This window comes from Sparus aurata, chromosome 13 (assembly GCF_900880675.1).
Source record: "Sparus aurata chromosome 13, fSpaAur1.1, whole genome shotgun sequence".
Lineage (NCBI taxonomy): Eukaryota > Metazoa > Chordata > Actinopteri > Spariformes > Sparidae > Sparus > Sparus aurata.
This window is the reverse complement of record NC_044199.1, coordinates 7619876-7633363: the sequence shown is the minus strand read 5'-3', so window position 1 is coordinate 7633363 and position 13488 is coordinate 7619876. Positions and strand designations below refer to the sequence as shown.

General features: G+C 40.2%; 1 protein-coding gene across 4 annotated transcripts; it reads left to right on the top strand.

Moving 5' to 3' along the window:
• Positions 1-1082: 1082 nt before the first annotated feature.
• nufip2 (nuclear FMR1 interacting protein 2) lies at positions 1083-12270 on the top strand. Of its 4 annotated transcripts, none has more exons than XM_030438024.1 (4): positions 1083-1501; positions 3790-5481; positions 6170-6202; positions 7039-12270. In XM_030438024.1, the coding sequence occupies exons 1-4, from the start codon at positions 1336-1338 to the stop codon at positions 7089-7091; spliced, it is 1944 nt and encodes a 647-aa protein (XP_030293884.1). In that variant the 5' UTR covers positions 1083-1335; the 3' UTR covers positions 7092-12270. The 4 variants fall into 4 exon arrangements, with proteins under 4 accessions (XP_030293884.1, XP_030293885.1, XP_030293887.1 ...); XM_030438025.1 differs by having other exon boundaries at positions 1085-1483; XM_030438027.1 differs by lacking the exon at positions 1083-1501 and adding an exon at positions 1572-1672.
• Positions 12271-13488: the final 1218 nt, after the last annotated feature.

Here is a 13488-nt window from a genome sequence, read left to right as displayed (position 1 = left end):
TGTGGGGCAGTTAAGGGAGCAATATTTTGTTTAAATGGTGTTGAAAGGATGGAGGGAGGGCAGACATTAAGGGGAATACAAACTAATTAAACCATACTGCACAAGATATATTTAATACCATAATGAGTTCATCTGCACACTGCACCATCCAAACACTCACTGAGGATAAGTGCTTAAGTCCTTAATGAATGCGTATTAGACAAATGTAAACGTCTGTTGATGGACTCCTTCCAAGGTGGCATGTCTCGTCATGACTTTTGGATATAGGGATAGGCTATGATTGTGTAACGTGGCTTATGTGATATAAAACTAAGCAATCAAGATGAAAAAGCATGTAAAATATAGACCTATCACACAAGTCAGGATAAGAAGCAAAGTTTAGGTAGTTTACAGGTGGATTACTCACTTGTGCACACACATTCTGATCATTCTGAACATTAAAGGTGCACTCTTGACTGATTGTTTAGTCATATACAAATCAAAATAAACACAGCGTCTTTGTTTTGATGAGTGAATAAACAAACTGACCTTAAAAGGACAATTATATAAATGTTTCTACTTTGTTTATAGTGGCGGACCCTGCCACCCTTTTTCTAGGGGCCCTTATGAACAGCTTGTTTATTCAGCTACGGTAAATATATGATATATATATGTATATATATTTGTGAGTTTGCATCACTACCTCAGCAATATTGTGAATATTAAAAATTCTGATCCAAAAGTACACATCACCCCTTTATATGTTGCTCCACAAATGTAGAAAAAACATCAACAGGGACTTTTTTATTTATTTATTTATTTATTTATTTAATTTTATTCGACATGTGGTGAAGCACTTACAAATAAACTTGGAATACTTGAGGAGAGTGTGCAATAAGTTTGTTTTTTCCCTATTTTTGGGAGTAAGGGGTTCGTCTCCCCAGGACCCTCCACTTAAAAGTGTCCACTGGCTGGAGACGTGGCAGCGCCTCCGGTCATATGATTTTAGTTCATGCACGAACCCCACCCCGTTACTGCCTTCCCTGAAAAAAAGATTTATTTTTTTTAATATACCAAAAAAAAAAATCACTCAGCCGTTATTGTGCTGTGGATTGACACTTCAGACATCCACCAACGTCCTCAAAGTCCTGCAAGAATAACTCAACCCAAACACCGTGACTGGGGACTCAGCAGCGGTGACCACCCAAAACAGTGCCATTTTTAGACGTTTACTGCTGACGTTTACAGAGGCTTCAAATAGCTTCCGTTTTACACTGCTAGTGATTGGACTGTGTTCTGTACTTACCCAAGTGAGCTAAACGCATTGGTTGAACAAGTCCGACATTCTACACTTCAATGGAGGAACAGCCCAAAGATCGGGCACAAGACAGACAACAGCATCACCACGGAGAGGACAGAAACTCTATTCAACATACACCTTGTCTAAAACATGATCAGAGCCACTTCCAGCGCCAGCATCAGGAAACGCAGACGAAGAAAACAGGTTGGGCCATCCGGAAAAGTGAGCTAACGCTTGCTAGCCTTACTCAGCTAATGTCAACTGCCGACTAGCATCTGCTAACTAACGTTAACTCCATCGTGAGAGGAGGGGGGGGGGGGGCTTCGCCTGCTAGCTTGCTAACTATTCCTACTATGTTCTGTTAGCCACAGTAGTCTAAGGATGTTGCAGCTGGTGAGTAGCTAACTGATAAGACCGATAGTTAGCCACTGTGGGAGCAGAAACGAGCCGTTAGGTGTGCTAGCGGACCGGCTAGCTGACGTTGCGTGACAGTTGTCGCTGGTAGTGGTTTGACATATCGGGGATTGACCTTGTGCGCCGGTTTCACCACCCATTTTTTCCTCCTCAAATGCAACTTAAGTCGTGTAAGAAAGAAGCCCGCTTGTGTCACCGTGTGTTCTGGGTGCATTCGTTGTTTGGTGTGCACGGCGAGTCGCCTTCCACAGCAGTCAAAGCTCTGTCTTATTCATTTCAGCATGCCTGTGTCCAGTTTAGGAAAACGAGCCGGCTCCACTGGAATGTTCTGGGCTGCCATTTCCTGTCGGCCATGTTAGAATATCACTGCGAGCTAATGCTATACTCCCCTGGCTAAGTTAAGATTTTTCTGTGCAACCCTGATACTATGTTGTATTAGACGTCTCGTTGTCGTGATAAGAGTGCTCGGGCCGCCGGTTTAAGCTGGCTATCATATGGCACCACCATCTATAGAGGCCAGGGCGTGTTGATGCCAGACGAGTCGCTGGCTAGTTGACATTAGCTCAACGCTAGCCAGCTCTGACAGGCCTGTTGCATGTTGTCAACCTGAAGCCACGGAGCAGCAGCAGCTCGATTGTAAAGATGTGTTGTGCTGCAGTTGGACAAACCCTGTGGGCATCGACCCTAATATCTGCTGGCCGGTTTGTCAACACGTTTGCGTGGAAATAAGCGAGAAAACTGCCTCGTACGAGAGGAGATGCGAGGCTGTGCACGCAGACATTGGGGGGCAGCACCATTTAATGGGAAGCCCCACGTTGACACAGCAGTTCCCATGTCTATGTGCAATGCATAGACCTATATATGGTTCACTGTCAGTCTATATGTATTTCATAAATGCTTCTGTGAGCCCTCATTTCATACCTCGCAACAACTGCTCCTTGGTGTTTAGATCGGATCAGCTGACAGTCCAGTAGCAGCTGACGGTTGTAAAGTATAATGCACTGTATGTTCATAATGTGTTGGATCAATACATTGAGCCCCAAGCTAGTCTTAAAATGTGTAAACAGAAATTGGCGATGGCACAAATATTTTCTCCTTGTCAGATACCTTGTCTGTCTTTTGTCTAACTGCTTAGGAGAAGTTGCTGGACAACAGTATAAACTCTGTTTTCATAGAAGCCATGATGAGTAATCAGAATAGATAGAGGTTAACTGAGCACACTATATGGACTTGGATCGACCGATATGGCTTCTTCAGTGCGATTATTAGAAATCAGGGAGACTGAAAACTGATATTTGGGACTGATATTCATGTGCAGTAAAAATTAAAACCTTAGTCCAATTTACTATTATTAGTAGTAGTAGCATTACCATTTTTCTGTTAATCTGTATTTCCTCTCCACTACATTTATGTGATACATTTAGTTATCAGTGACTTTGCAGATTATTTTATTGTTTTATATGCTATTAATTGTGCCGTGTTACTAATCAGATAGTATTGTGGGCGGGACACGCTGTGAGAGAATGCTGCATCATAGCCAAAGCAGCACATAAGTACATTAGTTTATTTTATTGGCCATCTGACAGAAAAAACAGCAATACCGACAATCAGGAAATGCTGAATATTGGCTGCAGTAATCGGCCAGGGCTGATAATCAGTCTACCCGTAATGTGGACCACTGCCCATCCTATTTCATGTTGCTAAAAACATCATTATGATAAAGTACTGTGGTATAACAGAGATGCCCTGGCCTATGAATCCTGTTTTTGTTGGTGCAGACCCCAACAAATGTCATATATTCATGGTTTTAGTTGTGTTGTTTTTTTTTTTCATTGAAAATGAAAATTCCCACTAATCCTGACTTGTGTTGCAAATGCAGTACCTGTCAGAAATATAGCAACATGAAATCATGGAGACTGACAACTGACTTTTTACCATATAGTGCAGCTCTATATTGAAATGTGGCTGATCTAAAGATATGTGTGTGAATGTTCTCGCTGTTGGGGCAGTTTTCAGCAAAGCATCAAAGACAGGTTGAGGTTCTCTATAATTTAAATGTATATCTGTTTATAAACTGACTTTGTTTTCCCTTCCAGGCAATAAAAAAGTAAACATCAGTGAGGAGGAGGAGGGAGAGAAGAATCCACATCTGTCTGATACTGTTGGTATGTCGCATCCCTCCAACAGCAATGGTAACAGACACGCAAGTAACACAAATGTGAAGCAGAAGTCAACACAAAAGCTGTACACGACTGTTCCAAAAGTGAGCAGCAAAGGACTGGAACATAAGAAGAATATGGACCTTAAAAATGACAAAGAAAAGGCCCTGGATTTGAATCATCACGAAGGCCAACCTTTGGATAAGAAAGACTCTGTGTTGCTTCAAAATGGCGTTTTAAACTGTGGCTTAATTACAAATGGCTATTCTAGCAAGGACAATGATGGCAGCGGCTCTGAAGGTGGATATACTACTCCGAAGAAACGCAAGGCCAGATGTAACAATGCCAAGAACACTGATAATGTGATAAGAGAAAAGGAGAAAGACATGCAGCAGGACAACACTACACAGGAGCAAGGGGCTTTTAATCTTGAGACGACTGAGAAGGGAGTGACTTCCAGACTGGACGGCTTTAGAGTTGCCCATAAAATAGAGGCTCAGTCCGCAGCTAGAAGGGCTGTTGCCTCAGAGGCTTCAATGGGTGAATCTCAGAGGAAAAACTCTGATGGCAAAGCAGTTGGCACCTTTGGTAAAAAGACTGAGGAAAGGCACAAAGCCAAGCTTTCCTCACCTTCAAAAGAGGACTCATGGACTTTGTTCAAGCCCCCTCCAGTATTTCCTGTGGACAATAGCAGTGCTAAAATTGTTCCCAAGATCAGTTATGCAAGTAAAGTAAAAGAAAACCTCAACAAAGTAGCTCAAGGTGGAGGAGAGGCACTGCCTCCTCCTGTTAGACTGTCACAGGTCCCTATGTCTGCTATGAAAACTATCACCTCAGCTAGCTTTACTAATGGTCCGGTTTCTGGAAATGGAAACGGCTGTCCAGTGGGTACCTTCTTCGCTCCTGCTGCTAGTAGTATTCCACCAGCCCCATCTATCCCAAGTGGCGAGAATGTAGCATCTCCTTTGGAAAGTAACTGTAGCTCTACAACTAGTCCTGTAGATGGAGAAGCATATGAGCTTAGAAAGTGTACTCTTTTAATTTACCCTTTAAATATGCAACCTGTGCTCCCTAGTGCTCGTCACCTTGACCCACCGGCTGCTCAGACAAATCAGAAAGCCTTGGGAGATATCTTCCAGAATCAGTGGGGGCTTTCCTTCATCAATGAGCCCAACTTGGGGCCAGAGGGAGGAAGTGGCCAGGTGCCTGCGGAGGACAAGACTACTGTGGTCACGCCTCAGAGCGAGTGTCAGGCTGTTGGAGCCAAGGCTGCCCAGCCCTGCTTTGATGTTAGCCCATCATTCTTGGAGCCTGGCACTTTGGCTCAAGACCCTGAGAAAAGGACTTGTGCCCCTTGCAATGTGTCTAACGCGTGTCCTCCTGCTTGTGTTATGAGCGAGGAGAACAAGCTGCAGCCATGTGGCCAGGAAAAGACAAAAGCTGAGGGCAAGGGTGCAGGTTCTGCTGTGTCGGCCCCTAGTAAAGACAACGGTGCTAAGCCTGCGCAGGGCCAGCTAACCACTTTGTTGTTTGGCTCATCTAAAGAACAGGCCCACTCTAAAGACATTGGCAAAAGGTGTAGCTGGGGGCCCTTTGACATTAAAGCTGCTGTCGCTTATCACACTAAAGGTAACTTTCACTATTTATCAAAATTATTTGTTATACCATCTAAATTGTAATCCTTAAGATTTAATTTCCAGTTGATTTGTCAACACTGTTTATTGTCGGTAATCGAAAATGTGATTTAAAACCACAGCAAACACTCCATGAGCAGCTCCTTTGTTAGAAATTCAACAGCGGAGCAAATGGTTTGTGTTTACAGTGCCACCAAACAAACTAGCAAATGTGTGGTATCATTGCTTCCCAGTCAAAGCAACCTTGTGTTTTGGCAGTTGAATGCTTTTATTGTGAAGCTTTAGGAAGTGTTTGGTTTGCATCGGCAGTAATCTAATACAACTCTGGTTTGACTGGGAGAGTGAAAAGTGAACAGTGAGGCTGATACTGATGAGATTGGATTACAAACTATATCGATGTGTCACATTCTGCAGCATTTCCTGTGGTCTCATGCATTGAGAGGCAATTTCAATCCATTTCAGGAATGGTGATTCCTAAATTTAATTACTTTTAATGGTTATTTGAGAAAAATTGCAAGGGTATGAAAAACTAGGTTTGTTTTATGAAAATCTTAAGGATTACAATTTGTGTTTAAGTAAAATATGTTTATTTTTTAAATTGGAGATCTGTATTGCATTTTCTAAAAATACTCTTCATGACAGATTAATGCAGATGCTGAATTAACATGTTTTTTCTTCAACAGAAATGGAATTCATTTTCAACTTGCAAAAACAAGGTAAACTAACTCCTTTGTTTTTTCTAACTGCTGTTTTTAGAAATCTTTAGGTAATTCAGTTTTCTAAAGAATTGGATCCAGAAGCTGTAGCACCTGCAGTCTTTTGACATTTCAAGCTGCCAGAATATGAACCGACTTCACTGTATGTGTGCTGAATTTAAAGATTGACATCTTATCTTTTTCTGTTAATGGAGTTCATCACACAGACTTACTCACACCACCCCCTCCATATGAGTAAGAAAGCCTGGTAAATCTGTACCCAAATGTAATGTTAATTATTTTTGGGGTCACAAACATGCATGTGCACCCATTGACTGCCTTGAGTTCATAAATACTGTACTGGTAACCAGCTTAAAACAATCTAAAGTTGAGTGGCAGAGCTTATAACGGGGATTGTGACCTGTAGTTTGCCCAGTAAACACACTACACACTACACTACACACACACAGCAGTTACAGTCCCTCCTGACTGGCCAGCTGCTGCTATTCCTGAAAAAGAAACCAAGTCTTTCTAGCCAGGTTTGTATGGAGAGGTATCCCTCCCTGCAGACACTCTGACTCTCTGTAAGCTCTTTCTAACCCAGCCACAAAGCTGTGAGGTAAAGGATGGTGTCGGCCACTTGCAACATTTAATCAACTAGTTGACCAGTAGGGCTATCACTAGTTTCAGGCTATGTTTGCTAAATATCCAACCTAAAGCTAGAGTGAAATGTGGCACAACTACCTCAATCAAATATTCCAAAATTTGCGAAATTTAGATTTTGCTTGTCTTCTTTGAGATTGATATGATGTACAATCTAACCCGTTGCCTTCTTTCCTCCTCCACCACCACTCTAGATCCAAAAAGAGTAGTGGTATATGATGAGACCAAGGATGGACCTGATCAGTGAGGTAGATCGTCTACAGTACTTACCTTCTTCTCTTCTGGGTGCTGAAGTTATCTACCTTGGAAATCATGAATCCTGTCGGACAGATAAAGTGACAACTGTGAAAACATTGATAGTATAGCATGACAGATGGTCCTTGGAATCTCGGGTGGAATAACACATTTCTTTTGGGGCATCAGACAAACGCGCGCACACACACTCTGGAGGGACGTTAGAGGAGTTGATCGGTGCCTCTCCGACATGACATGCAACGGACACTCGCAACTTTGGAGCTGTGTTGGTCGTTTGTCTCGTGGCTCTTTAGGATGACGTTCGGGAGTTCAACAAAAGGAAGGTGTCATGGATTGCACCTCCCTAAGCCTTTATCCTGTTGAACTGCGGCAGCCGTCAGTCTGACTATGGGATGCCTCAGTCATTTTATTTCTTCACGCATTCAAATGAGTTCATTGTAGATATGTTAGACGTTATACATACACATCTGTGTGCAAGCTTGAATTAATTGCGGAAGAAAGGAGAAAAACACACTTTTTAGCAAAGAATGCCTTGAAGTTGTGGAATAAAGATCTTTGGAGTCCTGTTAAACTGTAAGTTAGGTGGAAGCTCACAGGTGAGGCCCCATCCAGGAAGGGAGAACCTTGTCTTAAATCCTTGTTAGGGGAAATCAGAGCCCAGAAATTTTAAAACGCTTGCTTTGTTTCTTTTTTTATACTGTTTTGTCTGACCTAACATGATGAGTGTGAACCCCCCTCCCACCCCCAGAGCACAGGTACAGAAGTGCCCCGTTCGAAGTAAAGCTATGCCCCTTCATTTCAATGTCTAATACAGGTGTGCTAAAGATTAAAAATCAGGTCCATGTTAAAGGCAGAACCTCTTCATCTTAAAGCTTTTCATACATTTCATGCAAAAGGTTCAGAGTCATATACCTTCTAATATGAATCCTGAGTGACAAATTGTGAAGCAAGAGACATCACTACCGTTAACGTCTTCTGCGTTTTGTGCTACCTGTTCAGCCAAGACTCAGGATGTCCAGTCAGATTATTTTGCCTGCATTTCTGTCGGTGTAAAAAAAAAATGTTGGATTCCTCTTGTCAGAGGAGCATGTGTTGCATTTTTACAAAGTAGATTTTCTTTTTTTTGTTGCTTTTCTGTCTTATGACATCTTATTTTTGCATGTTTACCGGTGAAATCGGACAAGTCAGGTCGCTCTTCATCACCACACAAAGATAACAGTAACATTGACAATTGCAATACTAATGTTAGGTTCCCCCCCCCCGACTAGCCACTATGTCAGACTGTGTTGAAATGTGAAGATGGGTTGTTCTGTTGTTTTTTTTGTTGTTGTTTTTTTTACTGTGGATAACATTTTACATTTGCAAAACCAGTGTGCAATAACACCGTGTGATCCATACGGCGTGAGAAATGGGTTATATGGAGCTACAAAAATCATCACCCAAGATGCTGGTGTGTGTGTGTGGCCTGCAGTTCGTTTGTTAAAAAAAAAAAAAAGGTGTTTTAAGGTGCGTTTTCAAGTTTGTTGCACAAATTCTTGATGATTTATTTTTCTTTTGCAAAGAGAGCTCGTATTGAAAGATCTAATTAAGTCTAGGGAGCCCAAATTTGAACTGCTAACTGGCCAGCATGTTAGATCACTTTCATCACCATCTCCAAATCAGGATCGGTTTGTTCAGCATAACGAAGGAACTGTCCAGGTTGTTTTTTTGTTTTTTTTTCTTTAGGAGATTTGGTTAATGTGTGGATTAATAGCACTTTATGTAAACTAATTGCTTTTATCTTTTAATTACTAGAGAGATCTATATGTACTGACAAGAAATACTCCTTGAAAGAATGGCTCTGGGCTGTTACTTAAAAAAAATAAAAAATAAAAATAAGTTGATTAAAAAACAGAATTATTAAATGTAACTCAGGTAGTGTTGATAAAGCCATGACTATGTTCAATATTGTTTTTTTGTTTTATTTTAAATTTTTGTTTTTGCCAAACGGCCCCGTCATGTGGTGGTTTTTTTTTTTTTTAAATTGGAATTGTTGAATTAGAGAGTCCTATAGTCTCGTATGATGTGACAAAACACCAAATATTTAGCTGTGTTGAGAAACCGTCATGGCATGCAAAGGGTGCTGTCATTGATCATCGTGGGCTCTAAAAGAAAAAAAATCAAAAGTTTTCCTGTTTTATTTCCCCTTTTAAAAAAAAAAAAAACAAAAAAGCACATTGCTCCATGCGTTATCTATGTAAACTAAACCTCTTGCAATCTCTGATGGTTGATTCTTCTCCCTCGTGCGTTCGCGGTGAAGCACCTCTTGATTTATCATTGCTGAACATCGGCGGTGTTTCTGTGGGGTCGCTACAATCTGGGTATGAGCTTTTGTTTTCAAGTACACTTCTTTCCACTGTGTTCTCCTGATTGCAGCTTGTGTGCAAGAGAGGGAGAGAGGAGGGGAAGTCGTAACTGCAGCCAGTTTGTCTTGACATTCAACTTCCACGTCTAATCTCAGTCGGCTCTCTGGTATTTAAAAATGCTTTTGTTTTGGCTTCCATTGTACAGCTTGTGATGGATGAGTGTATTATCATATGCTGCCCTCTGAATGAGAACAATTGTGTGACGGATCTGGGGTACAGTATTTGAGGAGATATTGCCTATTAGCATTTAGGCTTTTCATGTTTTTTTTTTCTGTGCTTGTGGAAATTGACATTTAATCTGTCACAAAGTTACACAAAACTCGCAATTTAATTTCTCCCGATTGCCCGTAATCCATAGGCAGAGTGAGGTAAACGGGTTTCCCTTACGGCGAATGCCAAATAGTTCAGGCAGTGATGCATCTACAGGCTTCTTAAACGTAAAACAGGGTGATCAGAAAGAGTAGTATGTGATGTTACTGTAGTCTTACGACCTTTTTCAAATATTTTTCGTGTTTTTTGGAGAGGATGGTCCTGTACAGGGAAAATCAAGAGAATCTCCATCCTCCCACCCCCGAGGCCCCTCTATTTTCAAGCACTTAATACAGCAAAAAGGCTATGTTTGAATATGCATTTATAATGATAGAACTATTATTTAGCACTGTAGCCTGCAAACCAAAAATTGGTTCTTGGAGCTGAGTAGGACGGTTAATCAGTGTTGGGCGGGGTGTTGGGGTGAGTGACTGTTTTTGGGTGTGTTGAGAGAGAGAGAGAGAAAAGCCTGATCATGTGGAGTTTATATTTCCACCCCCCTCAGGATGTGCAATCACCTCAAGGATGCAGGCTTCTAGGTTGTGAGTGACGAGTTCAGTGTGTGCTTAGCGAGTTCTTCCTATTATATGCAAGTTCCTTGTATAATTCAAACCCCCATCACCCCCCCGTCTACCCTCCCTGTTGTTTCATGTTCAGGTGCCTGTGTGGAAAAAAAAATTATACTTTTACAGCAATTTTGATTGTTTAAAAAAAATCTGCTTCCAGCATATATCCGTGCCATTTTTATTTTCTTTGTTTTTGTAACATTTGCTGTTTAAGTTCTCTTACAGCTAATCCTGATTTTTCTTTCTTTAGAGCAACATGGACGCTGAAAGCAATGAGCGTTGTCTGTGTTTTTGTTAGTTTTTTGGAAATTTCATGGCTTGTGTTTTCCGAATGGTTTGACTTAAAAAAAGAAAAAAGGAAAAAAAAAGAAAAAAAAGCCAAAATCAGTTTTGAATGGGGACGGATGACGACCGCTTGCTGGTGTGTATACTCGTTTTCAGTCCATTATCGAGTTAATGTCTGAGGTGTAGCACATTTGAACTGATTTAACAAATTGATGTTTTTCACATGTGTTCTTTTTTTAAAGGTTTTATTTTTTAGTTGTAACCTAATTTATCCATAGATGCAAACGTAGGATGAGACTAAAAGGAATAAACAATAACAGAAAAATCAAGATGTCTCATTTTTGATGAGTTTTAGATGATTTAGTTCCTGATTAACGCTAACGTAGACGCATTTCCCCTCCCAATAGCACCAATGTTAATATATTTGAAGTCTTTTCCAGCAGATTTTATACAAATTTCTTTTAATTCGTTTCTTCAGATAGCTGTGATGGAGTGACGAGCATCCACTGCATCCCAGAGTTCCTCTTAATATATTTTTTACTTGTAGTGATCATGTCGCGAGGGGGAATGAGGTATTATTAACGTGCGGTTCAACAACTCTGAATCTGCTTTCGCCAAAGGTACACTACTCAGATATTCAGCTACTGAATGGCAAATGCACAGACCGGGTGGAGGGGGACGTTGTTGTTGATGATGATGATGATGTCACAGCCAGCTTCCCGACATCATGCTGGGTTTTTCGGAGGCATTTCAGTGAAAAAAAAGAAGAAGTCACTACTGTAGCAGCTGAATGTCACTTTGAGCGTGTTATTAAAAACGGTGTGAGAGAGGAGATGTCTTTAAAAGAAAAAAAAAACACATACACACAAAAAAAAAGTAAAACAAATACCGAAAGTGCTGCTTCTTCATCCAGTAATCAATCGTCTGTAATGGGAAATGCTGGACTTGGTGTTTGTGCTCGACTTTAAAAAAACAAACAAAAACTGTCCCTCCTCTTTTAAACTGTCGTCGCCTCTTGTGGAAACTGTTTTAATTTAGGGGGCTTTTTATTGTTTTTATTCAATGACGCCAGAGAGGTACAGTGTTAATGATTCCACATGTAGGGAGTGAAGTGAAACAAGGGCAACATGTGTCTTTAGAGGATGCAGTCATGAGGAAGAGGTGATGTAATGCCGAGTCATCTTCTTTTTTTGTTTTTCTCTGTGTCATCTCAAATGGCTGTTGTGCTTGTTGATGCATTTTTTTGTTTTTTGTTTTTTTTCGTCTGCTCCTCCTGTTATCACTTTGACATCTCTTGCCCCCCTAAAAGAAAAAAAAAAGAAAAAAAAAGAAAAAGAGGCAATAGCATTATTTTCTTCAAATGTCTTACAGGTTGACATAAGTTTTAAGTGAGCAGTCTGATTTATTTAATTTTCTTTCTTTCGTTTTGAATTTAACAGAAGTGTCACATTACGATGTTTTTCTTTTATTTCCTTTTTTTTTTTTTTTTTTTAAAGCATGATAATAACCCTCAAATTCCAAAACAATGTAATAGAGTCAATAAAAAAGAAGAAACCTCCAGTGTTCACCATTTTAGTTTCCATTAAAAATGTCAAATTTTCATGAAGTACTCTGTGTGCTGTGTTCTGTTTTTGACTTCGCGGATCACATGTTGACCCGTAACATTGTTTTTTTACATAATTAGAAAAAAACTTCTGGATCACAAAATCTTCAATAAACTTTGAGACAAAGCAGCATGATTGAGCAGCATAATGTAACAACACACATTTACTCAAATACGTAACATGAGTGTTTCCTATGTTGTGCTACTTTCCATATAAACTAAATAAATCTGTGGGAATTATTGTTCATTTTACTCAGCTAAATCTATTCAAGGGCATTACTTGGTTTTAATGCAAAACATTCAGTGTGATTACATTTTAAATTGTTGCAGTCAAGTTATAACTCGTATTTTCTTGAAACACGTTGACACAGTTTATTCCAGCCTGTTTTTGCGATGCACATCAATCAGGTTTTATCTTTCATAACTCATAATGTCACTGATAATTACGTGAAGATACTCAGTTCTTCACACAGGTTCATGGAAAGTGCCAGAATCGTCTTTACAGGATTAAAAGCCTGTGTAAAATGGATAAAGTAAATGAAATAAGCTCCACCTCAAACTGGATAAAATCAAATAATGCTAAGTAAAAATACTTAAGTTGAATAAAGTACTAGTGGATGTTCAACACTAATTTAGAATCTCCCAGCAAAAATATTAATTTGCTTTCAAGACTCTGACTTGCGCTTGATGCTGCTACACAAATGTAAAAGTGGAAATCTTAAACATGTAATACTCATGTTACGTCTTCATTTCCTTTATATATTCATGTCTTTTCCATTTGGCTGGAGTGTCCGATATGTAAACCAAAAATCGAGCAGCAAGAAGACTGAACATCTGTTGTGTCTCATGGAGGAAAGTGATTCTCTATCAGTGATGAGACAAAAATCAGATATAGCCATCAATTACACCTCACAGGTAACACATTTTTAATGAATTTGAGATAATCCTTTAGTGTCCAAGTGTAAACAAATGTATGAAACCAGGAAGGAAAAATTAAAGAGCCATCATACGTGGACCACTTTGTCTTCGTCTGGGCTCCAAGTAATCTTTTTGGCAACCAGCACCGACGAAAACAACTAAATGTGCAGACATCTGTTTCTCAGAACACTTCTTTTTTTGACAGCATATGTTAGGAAATGGCACCTGCTCAGTGACAAACAGTCACTTTGTGTTGGACAAGCTGCTGCAGAGAGGGGATAGCAGCATCGGTGGAAGCCTTGT